We start from the raw sequence: 17,822 nt of genomic DNA, 5'->3' as shown, positions 1-17,822 counted from the left end.
GCTTCACAGTTAAATGAACTGTGCTGAGCGGGTGTGTTTTGTTACAAGAGAAAATAACTGATACTAAGCCTCTATTTATTGGATTGTGCAGTATTAATTCAAAATAAGTGACACTTTCCAGTATGTCTTTGTATGCAGATACATTCCAGAGAGATAGCTGATACAGTTTAAATTTTAAAATAAGCTTTTCTATCAAAGGAAAGCAAAGGGAAAATTTGGAAGTAAAGCTTTTAATTTACACCTGGAGACAATCAATATCCCATGAGAGCCTTGCTTTTCTTTAAAAAGGTAGATATGGGAAAAATCTTTCTGTAGGTTATCATCATCATCAAATTTCAGAAAATGGTATTCGTGGACTGCAACCAACACTAGGTTTTACCTAATAATGCCAATGCCAGGTCTGTGGGTTACTGCAGAACCAACATTAAGTAGAAACAATGTAAGTTGGCAAACACAGTGTGTGTGACTAGTTTAAAAGTATTTACCTAAATAGGAATTAAAAAAAAAAAAAAATCCAGCACTTGGTAAGATATTTTTCATAATTAAATACTTTCATAGTGCTGAAGGTCTGCTGGGCATTATGCAGGTCCTTTGGACCAGAAGTCTGAATTCCAGAAAGCAGGCATCTAAAAAGTGGAAAGATTGTCCTGTACTGTAATCAGAAAAGGACTCTGTTCTCTATTTGAGTATTGCATGTTGAATTTCACCTTTGATCAGCCTTCACACTGAATTTCATTGGTCAGAAACACAGCAAGAAAATCAAAAGGCAGCTATGCTAAGTGCTTTAAGGCTAGTGGGTATCTTTGTACTTGAGAATCTTTATGATTTTTCTTTACAGAGGAGGAATGCTATGCACACTCTGGAAGGCCATCACTGACTTTCGAGAAAAACACACCTGAAGCTGAAATTCTCCTTCGCTTCTCTACAGAGAGGAAAATATTTCCTTTCAGCACAGAGCAGGTGTGCTGTCAGAAGGACTGTTGCACTTTAATCCAGTATTTGTTTACCAATGTTAAAACACTGCAGCTTCCTGACTGCTTTTACTCCTATAATCCATAAGGAATTTGCAAACAACACACAACGTTATTTTACTTTAGATGTTTTTACATGCAAGTTTTTCAAAAATTTTAAAAACAAACAAACGAACCACCAACAAAGATTATATACTCAAGAAATATTATAGTTAATTTCATGAAAAACTGATGTAAGATTTCATGTGACTGTACATCACTGGAACAAAACCAAAATGTGACAACAACTTCTCAAGTTTCTTTTCCTTTGTAATATATCTCAATAATCCGTAGTAGAACTTAATAATTTCAATCATAATTAGATATTTTTCTGTTAGTGTGCAAGACCTAAAGGTAAATATTTTTACCTACTGCCCAACATAGTTTAATATTGTTTATTTTTGGTAATTTAAGTTCTATGGTGCATTTGTTTTAGAGTTGTTTATGTACTACTGAACTGTACCAGTTGCATACACCTGAACCACAGTAATGTTAGCTTGTTCTAAAGCTATCTCTGACATACACAGTTGAAAATAAAAAGAACCTAAGACTGACTTTTTCCTATATTTTTGGACTTTCAAAATAATAAAGGTGTAGAACTGGAAAATACTGGAATAAAAAAGATGGAAAGAAGAATCATACTGAGTATTAAGGGAACCTTTCTAACACAAGGTAAAGTTACTGTGATTTGACTTGGGTAATGATGGCACTGAATATTTTCTCAGTTTTCCCATTCAGTCTAATTCCTGTACTGACAATCCAGGGCAAACCAAAATTCTTCTCTGGGTGCTCTACTTGACTTGCAAAATGAATGTCCTGCCTCCATGCAATGAGTAGTTTTGTGGCCCACTGTTCTCTTCTGTGCTTGGTTATGCAGTATGTCTTTTGTTGCATGTAGTGGAAAAGGATGCTGGATATTCCCTGTCCATTCACTCCTGTTGTCACTGCAGTGTTGCAGCCCTGGGTATCATAAGATTCTTATAGGGCAGCTGCAAAAAATTCCATTGTGAGTAACACTTGCCTGGGCAAGAAACCGCTTCTTTCTTCATAAGCCTTGGTAATAGGTGAACAGCTTCACCCTGAATTTTTCAAGTCTAGCAAGTATTTTCAAAGAAAATTAAATATTTTTTCTAAACAAATATATTGTCCTAACATGTATGTAGTAATTTTTGCTGACTAGAAAACAACTATTATGTATTAAAAAATAGACTAAACAAAGAACAGCAGATAAAATAATCTTAGTCAGACTTTTTTTCTCTAAAGATGGTTCCACTTATGTTTCGGCACATATTCAACTCATTCCAAAAATGTAATTACATTTCAGGAGAAACACAGCTATTGTTTGACAATTTCTACCACTATTACAGCAGAAAACAGTACAATTTCAAGGTAGTTTTAAGCACTGGAGAGTCTGGTGGTTGAGGCTGACTTGAAAACCCAAAGCGACTGAAAAACTCTGCCCATGAAAAAGTGCCCCCAGGACAATGAACTCCCGTAATTTGATTTTTGTGTGAAACATGTTCCTGTATCAGGCCATGACTGCAAGCTGAAAACTTCTTATTTCATGCAGCATTAGTAGACCAGAATGACATTGCATGTCATTTATCTGTTGATACTTTGAAAGCATGCAGCATGTTCTCTATTATGTGTGACTTGGGGTGCTCAGTAATTGCAGCTACGTGCAAGACAAGGGAAGTGTGATCAAGGAAGCATTTTCGTATCTCCACAAGACCTAGCCTGGCGCCATCTGGGAATTAATTCCTGTAGGTCACTGCTCTTCACCAGACCCAAGGTGATTGCTGCAGGGCTGCTTGGCAATCCGTTCTCTGTTCTTTCCTGTAAGACTGTATCAATGCATGCCTAGGCTGGGCCATGTGCACTTACGCTACTTGAGAGATAATGGCTCCCTGAAGAGCACAGATTATCCATCTATATGTACTACATCTGTGCACAAAAGCTTATGTAATATCCCCTCCTCAGGCTGCTTCTTGCAGATTGTGCCAAGCGTGTTACTTTTTATACCCTTGGGTGGAAGGTGAAGAAACATTTTGGGGCAGAATGCATCAGATGTGTCAGCCTGAGACTCCTCAGCCTGGTTCCCCGAATATGCTGGTGGCTGTCTACATGGAGCACAAGTGAGGTTCTGTCGTAAGGACACTTTATGTTTTAGTGCAGGGTTTTGCCAAGGGCAACCTTTTAGCTATAGGGAATAACACTCCCTTTGAGCTTGGATAGCCTCTTGGTCCTTGACTAGTTCTGGTGCAATCCAGACCTCAGGGTGAGCTCCCCTTCTTTCTCCTAATGCAACAAAACATTCACCCTATGTTTCCCTGTAAGAAGACCTCATGCCCTCAGCTGTCTGTGAAAGGAGGACGTTCTGCACAGTGGTTGAAGTTTTCTTTGTCCAGCACACCGGACTGAGAGAGCTGTAGCTCTCCATCTGCTTACATGTATATATGCCCCAACTGTACTGTGAGTTCCCCAATTCATTTGCCCTGTTTCAGCCATAGTTTTGGTGATTGACACTACCTGCCACTAGATACAAAATGAAATCACGTTGTAATCCAGACCTAGAATACTTTCAAGAGAAATTCGTATGATGTTGATGATCTCCAGAGGTGCCCTGCCTGTTCTGTGATGCTGTGTGATCCCCAGAAAGCAACGTAGGGCAAGTTTATGTGAACTCACTGGAAAGGTATAAATGCTGTGACCTGTATAGAGGGGACTGAGACACTGATAACTTTTCATGGAGCCATTTTTTTTGGAAGTAAGGTGTTGCAGACAGCTTTGGGTATGCACCCAGGTGTTTAAAAGGGAATAACGAGAGTCTAGTAGCACTGTTCTTCCCCAAGGCACGTGGCACAGCGCCTGGGCTGGTGAAGCAACCATTGCACCTCCCCTCTGTGGAGGTATCCGCAGGGAATCATAGAATAGTTTGGGTTGGAAGGGACCTTAAAGATCATCTAATGCCACCCCCCCTGCCATGGGCAGGGACACGTCCCACAAGAACCAGGCTGCCCAAGGCCCCATCCAACCTGGTCTTGAACACCTCCAGGGATGGGGCAGCCACAGCTTCCCTGGGCAACCTGTGCCAGTGCCTCACCGCCCTCACGGTGCAGAAATTACACATTTTGTCTAGTCTAAATCTGCCCCTCTCCAGTTTACACCCATTGCCCCGGGTCCTATCACCACAAGCCTTCATGACCAGCCGCTCCCCAGCTTTCTTGTAGGGCCCCTTCAGGTCCTGGAAAGTTGCTGTAAGGTCTCCTCGGAGCCTTCTCCAGGCTGATCAAGCCCAACTCCCTCAGCCTGTCCTCGTACGGGGGGTGCTCCAGCCCTTTGATCATCCCTGTAGCCCCCCTCTGGACCCGTCCCCAACAGAGGGGGAGGAGCCCCCCTCTGAGGCGCAGAAGCCGCGGGGCCGCCCCCCCCTCCGGCTCACCTGCCGCGGGGCGAGGAGGCGGGATCCGCGGCGCTTCGCACCTGCCCGGGGCCGCGGGGCGGAGCCGCGGAGCCATGGCGGAGGCTGCGGGCGGGAGCGGCGGCTGCCGGCGCCCCGCAGGTGAGACTCGGCGGGAGAAGGGGGCAGCCATGGCCGCCCCCGCGACCCCCGAGGGGGGAGACGAGGGCCCCGAGCCCCGCAGCGCGGGGCTCGGGGCCCTCGTCTCCCCCCTCGGGGGTCGCGGGGGCGGCGAGCTGCGGGAGCGTTTTAAAACGCTTTTTATTTTGTCCTAAGGGCGAGGAGGGTGCAGGGAGGGTATTTTCTCTTACGCAAGCGGCTCGGCTGCTGTAGGGGCAGATGCTGTTTGCTTTTCTGGCGTGTTCCCTGGGAATGCTGCTTGCCTGACTCCAGGTTTTTTTGTCCTCTCCTTCTTTCCCTCCTTCTGCAGCCCTTCGCTTCTCTAGCATAGCCTCCAAGTTTCTCTCTGAATCGCAGAGCGAGGTTTTTTTCCATCAAAACAACACAGGAATAGGCCATATGGCTGTTGGTGAACTCGCTGTGTTTCTGCAGCGTGATGTTTTTAAATACATATTTTATATAACGTGGCCATGCAGCAGCTGTGGGCAGACCCATCCAAACGCTGCCTGTCTTCAATAAAGTTGGAAGTACAGTGCTTTTGCTCAAAATCCCTTTTACAGGTCATTCCCAGCCATTTTTCAAAAGTTCAGCTCTGGAAAGGGAGTGCAGCTGCTATCCTACACGTTTCAGAGTTCGCAACCACCTTAACTTCACCTCGTACAGGAAGAATTGGCTGTCAGCTTATTTCTAATGCCACGTTTAACAAACCGTTCTCAAGTTCTCTACCTTACATTGTGAAGGACTCACTTGCTAGAGATTTATTGAGTTTGCTTTGTAGTTTATTTCATGCTATTGTGTTGAACTGTTACTCATTAGGACATATCAGTAGGCAGGAGGTAGGTCTGTTCGCGTAAGTTGTTGAGTATTTTGAGTTTAAAATGGTTTGTGCTGTTAAAAGTTAATTCAGAACTTCCGCGTGCACAAAATGTCTGGGTTAACTTCTGTGAAGCTGTTTGTTGAGGTTCTTCTAAGTCTCTGAGCTATCACACGGTCTGCTTTTGAGGTGTTCACAAACAGAAACACCCTTGTAGCATGTCAGGGAGCCGCTTCACAGCTGTTTGGTCCATCCATGAGTGAGCAAAAGTGTGTACTCAGGGAGGACCATGCAGGCTCTGGCTGCAGTCCACTCCGCAAGCGGAACACCTGTTTCTGGATCCGGTTCCTCAGTAAGGTCAACCTACCTTCCTGGTTTGGTAAAATTACCTACTGGTTGACTTATTGCTCCTGTTTAAGAAAACAAAACAAACCAGCTGTATAGCTCTGGGTGTGTTGTGGTGTGTTTTGTATTTTTTTACCCTCCTGCGGCTGGATACACAGACTTCGAGGACTTTGCAGAGACGCATTACAAGTAGATCCCTTTATTGTTGGGCATCTGCTGCGCTAAACTAGTTTTCTTCAGATGAATAATGGCTTAATTACCGAGGTGAGGGCTTTTTTCACTCTGTCGTTCATAAACGCATAGATGGCAAGATGACTTCAGTCCGAAAGGGCTGCACCAACTTACACCAGTTAAAATTTTCTAATCACAGCTACTTTACCATCTCGCAGCCGTAAAACGCTTTTCAGTGATTCCAGTGATGAGAGGGGCCCTCTTGTGGGGAATACCGAACAGAAGAAGCCTTTAAGGCACCTCATTTTGTGGCTGCCCGCTCCTAGACATGTGCCTGCCTGTGAGCCTCCCCAGGCGAGTGCTGGGCTGCCTGGGCGGCTCTGTGCGGCCCCAGCAGTTGGCAGAGGCTCGGGGGGAGACCAGGGAGAGCGATGTGTTTGGTTCGTTGCAAATAAAAAACAACCTTTTAATGTCATGATTTTGCATGCTCTTCCAGTTAGTGTTCTCTTCTAAGTGAGTTTGATGTCGTTCTGGTCTTTTTGCAGCACAGCAACAATGATGTCTGTGCCAGGTAGCTTGTTAAAGCCAGACATTGAGGTGTTCTCCCTGTAACAGCTGCTGGGAGTTTATATCCATCACTTGGTTTATTCTCAGATGGAGAAAATACCAGGATGTGAGAATGAATTGATAAGTTTTGCTGCGGCTGGTTTCTATGTTTAATTATCTTGTCATAAAAATCTGTCTTGTATGGAGAGATAATACGCGGACAATCCAGACATGGATAAATAACCTGAAAGAATAAACACTCTCTTACAGTTGCAAGAATTTATTGATATGCTTAGTTGCCTTGTAAGATGTAGCTTTTTTAGGTGGGGAGATAACCTGAGAGGAGTCTCCAGGCATGGTTGGGTAACCTAAAAAAATAAACATTCGAGGACTTTTTTTTTTTTGTCTAAAACTAGTATATATACACCCACTGCTTTTGTAAGATGTCATGCCTTTTTTAGAAGGGTGTCTGATTCAGCACTGAATTGTAAAATAAAAATATTATTGCCTTTGCTTCGAAGACTTTGTCCTTTTCAGTATTTTACCAGTAAGTGTTTCTCACAAGGATAAACAAATTTTACCTTGGTGTTATCATTTTTTTTTTTTTTTAACGAACAGGTTAGTTATAGGAAAGCACAAAGGCAAATCCCGCAGCTCACTCCCAGCGCTGGAGGGTGTTCCCTCAGGGTTCCATCCCTGCTCGGCACAGGCGGGTCCTGTTCCCTCATGGGGACCTGCCTCTCCAGCATCCTGGCTTGTAGCAGAAATGGTGTGGCCAGCAGGACGAGGGAAGGGATCATGCCCCTGTGTTCAGCACTGGTGAGGCCACATCTTGAATCCTGTTTTCAGCTTTTGGCCTCTCAGCACAAGAAAGACATTGAGGTGCTGGTGCATATCCAGAGGAGGGTAACGAGGCTGGGGTTTGGAGCACAAATCTTGTGAGGAGCAGTTGGGGGAGCTGTGGTTGTTTAGCCTGGAGAAAAGGAGGCTGATGGGAGATCTTACTGCTCTCTAAAAGTACCTGAAATGAGGTTGCAGTGAGGTGGGTGCTGGTCTCTTCTCCCAAGTAATGAGTGAAAGGATGAGAAGGAATGGCTTTCAGTTGTGCCAGGAGAGCTTTAGATTGGATATTAGAAAAAAATTTCTTTATTGAAAGAGTGGTGAAGCATTGGAACAAGCTGCCCAGGGAAGTGGTGGCATCACCATCCCTGGAGGCATTAAAAAAAAATACATAGATGTGGCACTTCAGGACATGGTTTGGTAGGCATGATGGTGCTGTGTTGATGATTGGACTTGATGGCCTTGGAGGTCTTGTCTAACTTTAACAATTCCTCTTCTAATGGAGCTTGCTGTAACTTATACTTCAGGTGTCATAGAACAAGGTGGTGTGAAGGTAATGGCTCTCTGGAGGAAGATGCAACATTGCCACAGTAATGAATCCCTACAAATGCTAAAAGTGTTGAAAGTGTGTATGCTATTAAGGTTATTGTCATTCCCATCCATAATTATTTAAATGTTAGTGCTATTGTGTGTATTTCCTATCTTTTAATATATAAATTGAGGTTCTGTAATTCTTCTGTTGCCATTCCTCTCTGATTGAAACTTATTCAGACTTAGACATTCTGTGCCAACCAAATGTTACCATTACTTACCTGGTCCTACTTTAGTAATTTCCCGAGTCGTCACTTTAGCTCTGAATGCACAGAGGCTCTGATTTATCAGCAGCTTGTAGAATGAAATGACACAACTGAATTAAATTTACAAGTGCAGATCAGAGTGTTATAATCCCTATAGAAGCCATCCCTCAGCTTTATAAAGCTGCTAGCATTCTGTTTCTTGGTATCTTTAATTGGTCGAGTAATGCTTATGCAAGGACTATACACTGGAAAAGTTTGAACAAGCCTTTTTATATGCAGAGTGTGTAACGGGAGTCTGACCTTTTCTCCACCCACCTGTCTGGGAATGGAGAAACACTGCTAGGGTTAAAAAAAAATAGGAGCAGGGGGGAGGGGAAACCCAACAGAAACCCACCACTACCAACAATGTCCCTCAAAAAATAAAAACAAACAAAACAAACTCCCCCAAAACAAACACTGCCTCAACAATCCCTCCATAGCTATGGAAAATCAGACCTGTTAAATGATGCTGGAGTAGCTGGCTTATGTGCTACTTCCTCTGCAGGAAGAGAGAGAGCTTCTACTAATCTAGCTAAAGTAGTATGCATTGTGATTTTACCTGGGCTTCATGTTGAAAATGGATGTTCTTTCATGTGTGCTATTTCAAACTGTAAATATTGTGAATTTACAATAATTTGAGATGGCTACTATTTTATTTGTATGATGGCTGGTTTGTTAATACCACACATAAACAAGTTTAATACTTTACAGGTAAAATTATTTGTGGTATTAAGGTAATTAAACACAATCAGTGCAATAATTGCCTGCATTATGTAAATACTGTATAATCTTGCAGCAACAGATCTTCCTTTCCACTTGGAAAAAATTGTGTGTAAGCCTAGACCCACAATACAAGCCACAGTGTGCTGCTGCTGATGTTGTAACTGTCAGCGCACCCACCTTTCCTTCTGGCAGGAGGTCCCCTGTGTGTGACTCCTGTTAAAATGCAGTGGCCTGGTGGGAACTGTGGCAGAGCAGGCTACATGCATATTATACAGGTTTAAGGTGAAAAAGGCTATGAGAAGATGGTGCATTTGTTAAACGCGTTTAGATTTAATTCTGCAGCTCTTCCTGAGCACTGATTCTGGAGTCATGCCACATTTTTCATTAAAATCAATCTTTGCTTCATTAAAATAAGTAGAAGGTGTATATATGCACACCCTTTGTGACTCTGGAGAAAAATCTTGAAAATTTGTATCCTAGGGGATCAGTTAGAGTTCAAAGAAAATGACCCTAAGTTGTCTTTTAAGATGACATACTGGGGGCGAGTAGGCTGCCTTGCTATTCAAATGGATGGTGCTAGCAACCCTGATTCCTATTGACTTTGAGATTCTTTAGACATGTACGCGATGGCATTATTTATGTTCCAGATTGATAGTCGCTGTGAGACTAGATTACGGAGGGACAGACATAAATTTCTGATGTCTCCAAACATTTCTCATGCTTGTGTTTGATACACTAGTGTGTTCTCCTTTGAAGTTTATGGAGTCCAAAAGTCCTGACTTCTTGGTCACCTTCTAAGAAACTTGTTGGGAAGTAAGATGTCAGGAGAGCACTGGTAGTTCAGAGGATTCCATCCATCAGATACTGTCAGTAATAAAACTGAAGAACGTTTTAATTTGTTCTTGGCATATCACCTTTTCTTTGAAGTAAGTTCACCTTTCTACTAAAAAGCTTAGTACTCACATAAGTACTCTTAATTCTGAGTGCTTTACAAGTGCTTAGTTCTCTTGACATGTATACAAACTAGGTATTTAAAAACTAAGCTCTCTTTATAGACAGAAGCAGTGGAAACGCTGCCCAGGCTTTTATTTAGTAGGGTAATTAGCATTGATGACTTCTGTCTGCTACTGAATTCCTGTTTACTGCTGCTCTGTGAAGTCTCCATTCCTTGCTGCCGTTCCTTATTTAAGTGTTTGCTGAAGTTACATGACATGTTCTTCTGTGGGGCTTGATCCAAAATCATTCTATTATATGCAGATAAAACCCGTTGGCTAAGAATGATCTAATATGTTTTTATTCCTCATGGTATGTGTTGTGTAATCTTTGTAATGGGTCATACTATGCAAATCCATTTAATTAAAAAAATATAAGAAGGCTTTTTAATGTTCATCTTGTATTTGATTGTTTTATTGGTGATTGGTGTGCATATGTTTAAAGTGTTTGTGGTTGATGGGACTCTTACCTCCACATTCATGTGTCTTTTGCTCTGATGAGTGAGTTTGAGTCAGAACAAGGCAGGGCTCCCAGTCTTCTCCTAGATTTTTCTGTGCGTGGGAATTGCACACAGATTCAGTTTTAATTGACAGAAGGGAAAATAGTTAACACTTAGAAGTCTAGTCACTTCTGAGGAGCTCTCAACACCCCTTGCGTTCAGTATTTGGCAGCGTGCATGTCAGAGGGACAGCTCCAAGTGGGAAGAGGTCACCTCCAAGAGAAGCTGTCTGTGCCTGAGCATGTGTGTGGAGACACGTTTCCTAGTGGAGCTGCCTCCTGCTCCAGGGTCTTGCAGGCAGCGCAGCTCCTGGCTCAGCTGCCTGCCTGTGACTCACCAGGACTGTGGTGGGTGGTGAAAAGGTGGGGACTGGAGAAGCAACACTCCCACACAGTGTGAGGGGGTTGCTGCGGCTGCTCTTAGTACTTACAGTTCTGTGGCTGAAGAATGTAGTCTTACTGTTTTGATCACAGTAGGACCTAGAATGTGAAGCACATATGAGAAACGGCGCGACCAGCAGGTCCAGGGAGGTTATCCTCCCTCTGTACTCGGCACTGGTGAGACCGCTCCTTGAATACTGTGTTCAGTTCTGGGCCCCTCACCACAAGAAGGATGTTGAGACTCTGGAGCGAGTCCAGAGAAGAGCAACGAAGCTGGTGAAGGGGCTGGAAAACAGGCCTTATGAGGAGCGGCTGAGAGAGCTGGGGTTGTTTAGCCTGGAGAAGAGGAGGCTGAGGGGAGACCTCATTGCTCTCTACAACTACCTGAAAGGAGGTTGTAGAGAGGAGGGTGCTGGCCTTTTCTCCCAAGTGACAGCGGACAGGACGAGAGAGAATGGCCTCGAGCTCCGCCAGGGGAGGTTTAGTCTGAGCATTAGGAAGAAATTCTTCACAGAAAGGGTCATTGGGCACTGGAACAGGCTGCCCAGGGAGGTGGTTGGTTCACCTTCCCTGGAGGTGTTTAAGGCACGGGTGGACGAGGCACTGAGGGGCATGGTTTAGTGTCTGATAGGAATGGTTGGACTTGATGTGGTGGGTCTCTTCCAACCTGGTGATTCTGTGATATGATGGGACCCATAAGCAGGTGGATAAGGTAAAGGAGCCAAAGTAGGATAGTTAATAGGAAGATACAGACCTGGTATCTGCTTTTTGTTTCCAGACCTAGGTCATTTAAAATTCATTATCTTTTAGCACATATGGATAATAACTCTGAATTCCATTTGTTGGAACCGGAGATGCTGAGATTTGAAAGCAGAATAAAGACTTGCTTGTTCAAGCTCCAGGAGAGATTGGTGAAAAGAGCTGAAGCTGCCTTTTGAAGTTTGCTTTCTGAAGAATCGTAATACACTGCTGCTCCCAGCTGTTTTCCCAGGTCGTATTTAAGTGGATGTTTGCTTAGAAAGGTTGAACAGTTCTGCCCTTTCTTGAGTTGAAGCACCTAATTCAATGGATGAATGAAGAATAAGTTCATGAAACTACTATGGTTTTGTGGCCTTGACTTTTAGAAGTGAGTTGACTCATTTCTTATTTAAAGCTATTCAGAGTGCATCTATGGTCTTGACAGCAGGATTCTCATTAGTCAAAAAGATTAAGTTTTCCCTCATTCTCTAGCATTTTATATTCAATCTTACTGCTTAATGCAAAAGGCCTATTTTCCTTCTAAGAAGGTGGAAAGAAGAAATCAATGACTGTATCACATATTTATACACTAAATACTGAAATAATTTAAAAAAAAATAATGTACTGCTGCAGAAATAATCTGCCAGTCCCTTATTATCTTGCATATACAAGTGAGGCCTTAGAGATATCTTTGAAGAGAGACTTAGAAACCTCTCTAAAGGTGATGTTATTCTCTGTCCTTTTTGACAATAAGAGGTAGAAGGAAGGGAGAATACAAGAGCAGCATGAGACAGTGATTGGCTTAATGGAAGCAAGTATCTGTTTTTTTCTGATATAGTAGCTATTTCTGCTATTTCCAACTAACTTTTTTTTTTTTTTAAAACACAAACAAACAACAATCCAAGCACTAAAAATCCTGTCTGTCTTTTTAAGGCTGTTTTGCTGTGTCCTAGATTTGCATGGCATTGAAAAGGTTTCCAGTCCTTTTGGTGCTGAGTAAATAGTTGTTTTCTCACATGAGGAAAAAAGGCTCTGCTTTCTTGGTTCTTTTGGCCTGATTCAAAAACTAGTGAAGTAGAAAGTAAATACAAAGAGATGACTCTCCTGACAGAAATTAGGGAGAGATTGAGTTTGGAGTCTAGTCAGTGTCCATGTATTCCAGCATTGTCCTGTGAGGAGTAGGGTGTTGGACTTGATCCTTCAGTGTTCTTCGAGCTCATGCTATTGTATATCAAGCATTGTCTATATTATGTATTTTTAAATGAATTCTTAAAAAAAGGTTTTTATACAGATTATTAATGTTGAAAATATCCGTACAGACTATGATTGTGTATTCTGGTAGGTAGGTGCATTGAAATTTTCTAGTGTACTGTTTTTGCTGAATAGGATGGGAGCTTTTAACTGTACCTTGAATTTCCTGATCTTTCTTCTCAAGAAAGAAACATTTGGAGTCCAGTTCCCCATGGAACCTTATTGTTCCATGCTGGGAAAACACACCTAGAAACGCTAAAAGCCACACCCTTTCTTGATGCTGCTCTGTAAGGTAGATACCTACCTCGTCCTGAACCTCTCAGTTCTAAGAAAATCGGAAATAACATAGTGAAATACTGGCAATCTGGAAAGGAGATCTAATCTTGATCTAATTCTTGATATAAAACTTACCTAAATTGAGGGGAAACTTTCCTGTTAGAAGGCCTTTAATCAGTAGCCATCAGCAGAACAGAGTTTATTTTGCTTTATAAATATTGTGACCCAGACCTGTCTCAAGTTTATGGTGATTTTTTCGTTGGTGGGATTTTTTGGCACTCTACAAGCAAATGATTTTCAGCTGCTAGCAATTCTGGATAAACTGAAGAACAGTAAGAAAAGGACTGTGGATAAAGTTCTAAAAGCACTAAGGCATATGTGACTTCTCTGTTCAGCTTGTGGTTTTCAGTCCAAGCTTTTCTTCTCTGTATTGTTTTAATAGATGAATAGTTGATGAGTAGCTCTTGTCACAGTAAGGTCATACGGAGTATTTTAAGTGAGACAAGTATTTTATAAGAATCAATTACTTATTTCAGAAGAAGAGTTCTTCTGAAGATTTTATTCTATCTGCTAACTGGAGAAACTCAGGCTAGAGGCTGTAACTTACCTCAGGCTTCAGAGAGTATAAGTGTCAGAAAGAAGGGCTGCCCTGGCTTTTGAAACTGGCTTGATGCATTTGCATCTGTGCCTGGAACTTCTCTCTCCCTCTCTCTCGCACTCTTTTTTTTTTTTTTTTAAATCCCTCTGGCAGTGAGGAGGAAGGGAAGCAAATTAACTAGTGGTCTTCTCAGTGGATGATCATATCTGGGTTTCATAATAATGGCAGGCGGTAGGACTGAGAGCTCATTAGACCTGGAAGTGTTGCGAGGTTGGGTTTGGTGGGTTTTTTTGCTTTTTAGTGGTGGTGACGGCTCTTTTTTGTGGGGAGGGGGAGAAGGTGCAAGGACGTTCCCCCATCAAACTGTGACTTCTTGGTTGCTTGCTCTTTGGATATAGTGTTCTTTTAAAACACTTTTTAAACTGCTTTTATCCTAAGAAAATAGCAGGAGAAAGATAGGAAATTCATATAAAATGTAGCTAGCTTGATGAACGTAAGAGTGTCTCATGGAATGGGAAGTAAAATCTGTGTATTGTGATTCAGCAATGTCTTACGAGGCCTTCTGTTTTGCAGGTCTCTTCATAGGCAATTTGTCTATATATTTTTGGCCTCTTTTGCAATAGTCATAGAATCATAGAATAACCAGGTTTGAAGAGACCCACCAGATCATCGAGTCCAACCGTTCCCATCAAACACTAACCCATTACCCTTAGCACCTCATCCACCCGTGCCTTAAACACCTCCAGGGAAGGTGACTCAACCACCTCCCTGGGCAGCCTGTTCCAGTGCCCAATGACCCTTTCTGTGAAGAATTCCTTCCTAATGTCCAGCCTAAACCTCCCCTGGTGGAGCTTGAGGCCATTCCCTCTTGTCCTGTCCCCTGTCACTTGGGAGAAGAGGCCATCACCCTCCTCTCTACAACCTCCTTTCAGGTAGTTGTAGAGAGCAATGAGGTCTCCCCTCAGCCTCCTCTTCTCCAGGCTAAACAACCCCAGCTCTCTCAGCCTCTCCTCATAAGGCCTGTTCTCCAGCCCCCTCCCCAGCTTTGTTGCTCTTCTCTGGACTCGCTGCAGAGTATATGATCTTGCATTCTGTTGGCTTGATTTTCTGTAATGTAACCTGACATGCCCAATGATGTAAGGTGGTTTGCAGCTGTGTGTTACGTCAAGTGGTTTTTTTCTTGAAAACATACACAGTCCTAGTTATCACAGCCTGCCAGCTCTTGTGAAAGATACAAATTATCTTGTCTTCACAAGTTGTTTTTTTTTTCTTTCTGATAGCTAACTAACTTGTGTTGAATATGGCCTCTTGTCTTGCCTCCCCACTAAGAAAGAGTAAAAAGGTTCACTTCAGTAACTTTAGACCAGCAGTGTGCTTCACAAGGCAGTGGCTGTAGAACATGAACTTATGTGCAACTCATTATGCTCTAAATCACAGTAATGAGCTTCATGTAGTGTTTGGATAGTTTACAGAAACTGAAGCAGCCCTGTGAATGAAAGAAGATAGAAAATCTAGAGTTCAGCCACTGAGAATTATCAGGTTACCCATAGTAGACTGCATGTAGGTGTCATGGTGACTGGTCTGGTGACTGGTTTCAACCTGTCTTTCATTTCATAGGCAGAGATATCATGCCTTAATACCTAATGTTAAAGCAGAAACATCAATTAGTACATTGTTAAAAATATTTACATTTCCCAGTACACAATATAATTATCCTAATAGTCTTTGTAAAAACTGCTGTTCAAGACTGTTGCATATCAGATAATGTATCATGCAAGTAATTATATCTATAGAAGCCAGTGGGTGAAAGTGGGTGTGTTTTAAGTGCAGTGGTTTAACTAATAGGGGCTGTGTAAGCAAATGGTTAATTTTTTTTTTTTTAAAGAATTTAGCAGCCTTGCTACTAAAATAATGTAGCACTTTATTCCTCAAGGGATTGTTGCTTTCATCCCATATAGCTGAGGCTATAAGCAAAGCTTTCCTGCGAAGGATACCTCAGGAATTTTCTTCTGCCCTGAACCAATAGCTGGAGGGAGGAGATTTATCAGTGCAGTTGGGTTTTGGGTAGCATTGGTACCTTTTTATGTATGTTTAATCGTGCTCTTAGAAAGGGCCTTTTACAAATAGCCAAGTACCTAAAGTTACGTGGTATCTGCTATTGTCATGGGTGTCTTTAATTTGTAATAGGTTGCAGGTGGATAGGATGCCGTTCTGTTAGGCATTTGGTAATATGTTGTGGGCTGGCATAGTTTTTGACCACAGAGACGTTGAAATATAACTGTGCTGCATAACCTGAATGTCCTGTTGATCATTTTTCTTTGTCAGGATTCAACTCTGTGTTAGTAAGTCACCAGAAAGAAATATGCACCAGTGCCTCAGCTGCCTGTGCATAATAGCCCAAATCCATATTCACCAGCCCCTGAAGCATCAAACTTAGTCATTACTATGTTTTATGCTCAGAGTAAATCACTTCTGTGGGTGCAGGGCGTCCTCTAAGGACCAAGGAAGGCTTGTAGCTATTCTTGACTCCTCAGGTAACAGGGAAATGGGGATGCTGAAACAGTCAGCATACCTGTAAGCTTGAAAGTCTCTTTGGAAGCCCTTCCAGCCATGTGTAATTTTGTGTGTTAGATGGCGTTTGTATATTTTAAAATGTCTTTTTATAGTAGTTTAGCAATCAAAGGTAACTGATTGAAAAAGAATGTTTAAAAGGGCAGAAATCCCTTCTTAGTGACTTAAAATAGTGAAAGTGATATTCCCATGGTATCTAACTAACCTGCATGTAAATACTGTGTTCAGTTGCTTTTGTTCTGTTGGCAACAGTCTTGGGCATATGTGAAAAGTATTCATGGTACTACCATCCTGGATTTGTGGCTATAAACATACTGTTACTTAGTATTTGTGGTAGGCATTAAGTGGATGAGGTTTGAGGAATGGAGCTGTTTTTCTTACAGGACAAAGTAGTAGCCTGTACAAACCCCAGAAGGCTAACTGCTGAGCTAAAGAAAACCTTGTCGTAGAATTGGGTTGGTTTTTTTTGTTTGTCCACACCCTTCAGTACAAAGCGTCTTTAACTGTAGACAAATGTCATTGTGTACGGCTTCCGTGTACACCCAGAGAGTCCAAGGTGCAGCCAAGCGGTGGGACGTACTGGAGGTGGGCTGTGGCCTTGGTTCAGAACTGGTGCCCTCCTGCAGAACACTTCTGTGCTGATTGGGTGTTTTGTGCCCGTGCTGGACAAGAAGGACCAGTGGTCCTTCAGAGCCTTCAGATGGTGCTGTGTTTTTGTCCATTCACTGGGTTCCTGGCTGATGAGCCTGAGGGGTGTGAGAACAGAGCTATCCTTCCTGTCAGCTGAGCACTGTCCAGGACTCCTTTGTGAGAGCATCCTAGGCCACTGTGATGTGTACCGTGTTGACTGTCATAAGCTCTGACCCTTATTCTTCAGTACTGATGTCGTTGAGGTGATCATATGCCTCTGTATAATCTTGTATTTTCAGTATGAGCCATCTTGTGGCAGGTGGTCACATTACATCAGGTTTCTTTAAACAAAATTCAAGTGGAGAAAAATCCTGTAGTTTTAATACTCTAAAGATGTTCTAGTTTGCAGGTTTTCTTCAGTAGCATTTTGAAATAGTGAGTACACATTGAGTTAGAGAGGTGGAATTAGATGAAGCTTAAGGTCTCACAGGTAAAAGTAGGTTGCATAGTGGCATATGGAGCTGTGAAGGACAGAATATGCAGACTGCAAAACTTGTGAGCAAGCGTTCTGTCATAAATGGCTAAAGAAAATCCTGAATGTCAGCATATGAAGGAAATCCAACTTAATTAAAACAACTCAGGTTGTTTGTATTTTGTTCATTTTGTAAAGCAAATGTTAATGGTTGGTGCTGTGACACTAATGGTGCAGTACAGAATGTTCACTCCAAAAGTCCTTTTGTCATCCTGTGTCTGTACAAAGCTAGAAATCCTGGTTTTTGAGTTTTCACACGCAGAAAAGAATGTACCAACACCTGTCTGTAATTGTGGGTGTATGCATTCATAATGCGAAAGGTATGTACTACATGGGAAGATCATTAAGTTAAGGAGAGGATGACACCCAACACATGCATATATGGAAGAAGACTCGTCCTCATTGGTGTAGTTTAGATTAGGCTAGAATTTCTATATGTAAATAAGCAGAGTAGCTGGCAAAATCCGGGTTCATGCCTGGAGCCTTTCA

At 42.4% G+C, this 17,822-nt stretch overlaps 2 protein-coding genes across 2 annotated transcripts in view; both read left to right on the top strand.

Annotated features, from left to right (window-relative positions):
- MAP3K5 (mitogen-activated protein kinase kinase kinase 5) overlaps positions 1 to 1,619 on the top strand; it is a 104,576-nt gene extending 102,957 nt beyond the window's left edge. Inside the window, exon 30 of the mRNA XM_069851945.1 lies at positions 839 to 1,619. Coding sequence (XP_069708046.1) covers positions 839 to 899 — 61 coding nt within the window. The 3' untranslated portion in view covers positions 900 to 1,619. The remainder of the gene's footprint in view (positions 1 to 838) is intronic.
- A 2,899-nt stretch (positions 1,620 to 4,518) lies between these two features.
- Positions 4,519 to 17,822, top strand: part of MAP7 (microtubule associated protein 7) — a 115,184-nt gene continuing 101,880 nt past the window's right edge. Inside the window, exon 1 of the mRNA XM_069851970.1 lies at positions 4,519 to 4,572. Coding sequence (XP_069708071.1) covers positions 4,527 to 4,572 — 46 coding nt within the window. The 5' untranslated portion in view covers positions 4,519 to 4,526. The remainder of the gene's footprint in view (positions 4,573 to 17,822) is intronic.

This window comes from Phaenicophaeus curvirostris, chromosome 2 (assembly GCF_032191515.1).
Source record: "Phaenicophaeus curvirostris isolate KB17595 chromosome 2, BPBGC_Pcur_1.0, whole genome shotgun sequence".
In the NCBI taxonomy this organism is placed as follows: domain Eukaryota; kingdom Metazoa; phylum Chordata; class Aves; order Cuculiformes; family Cuculidae; genus Phaenicophaeus; species Phaenicophaeus curvirostris.
The sequence above is the reverse complement of the archived record's forward strand: the minus strand, read 5'-3'. Positions and strand labels throughout refer to the sequence as shown.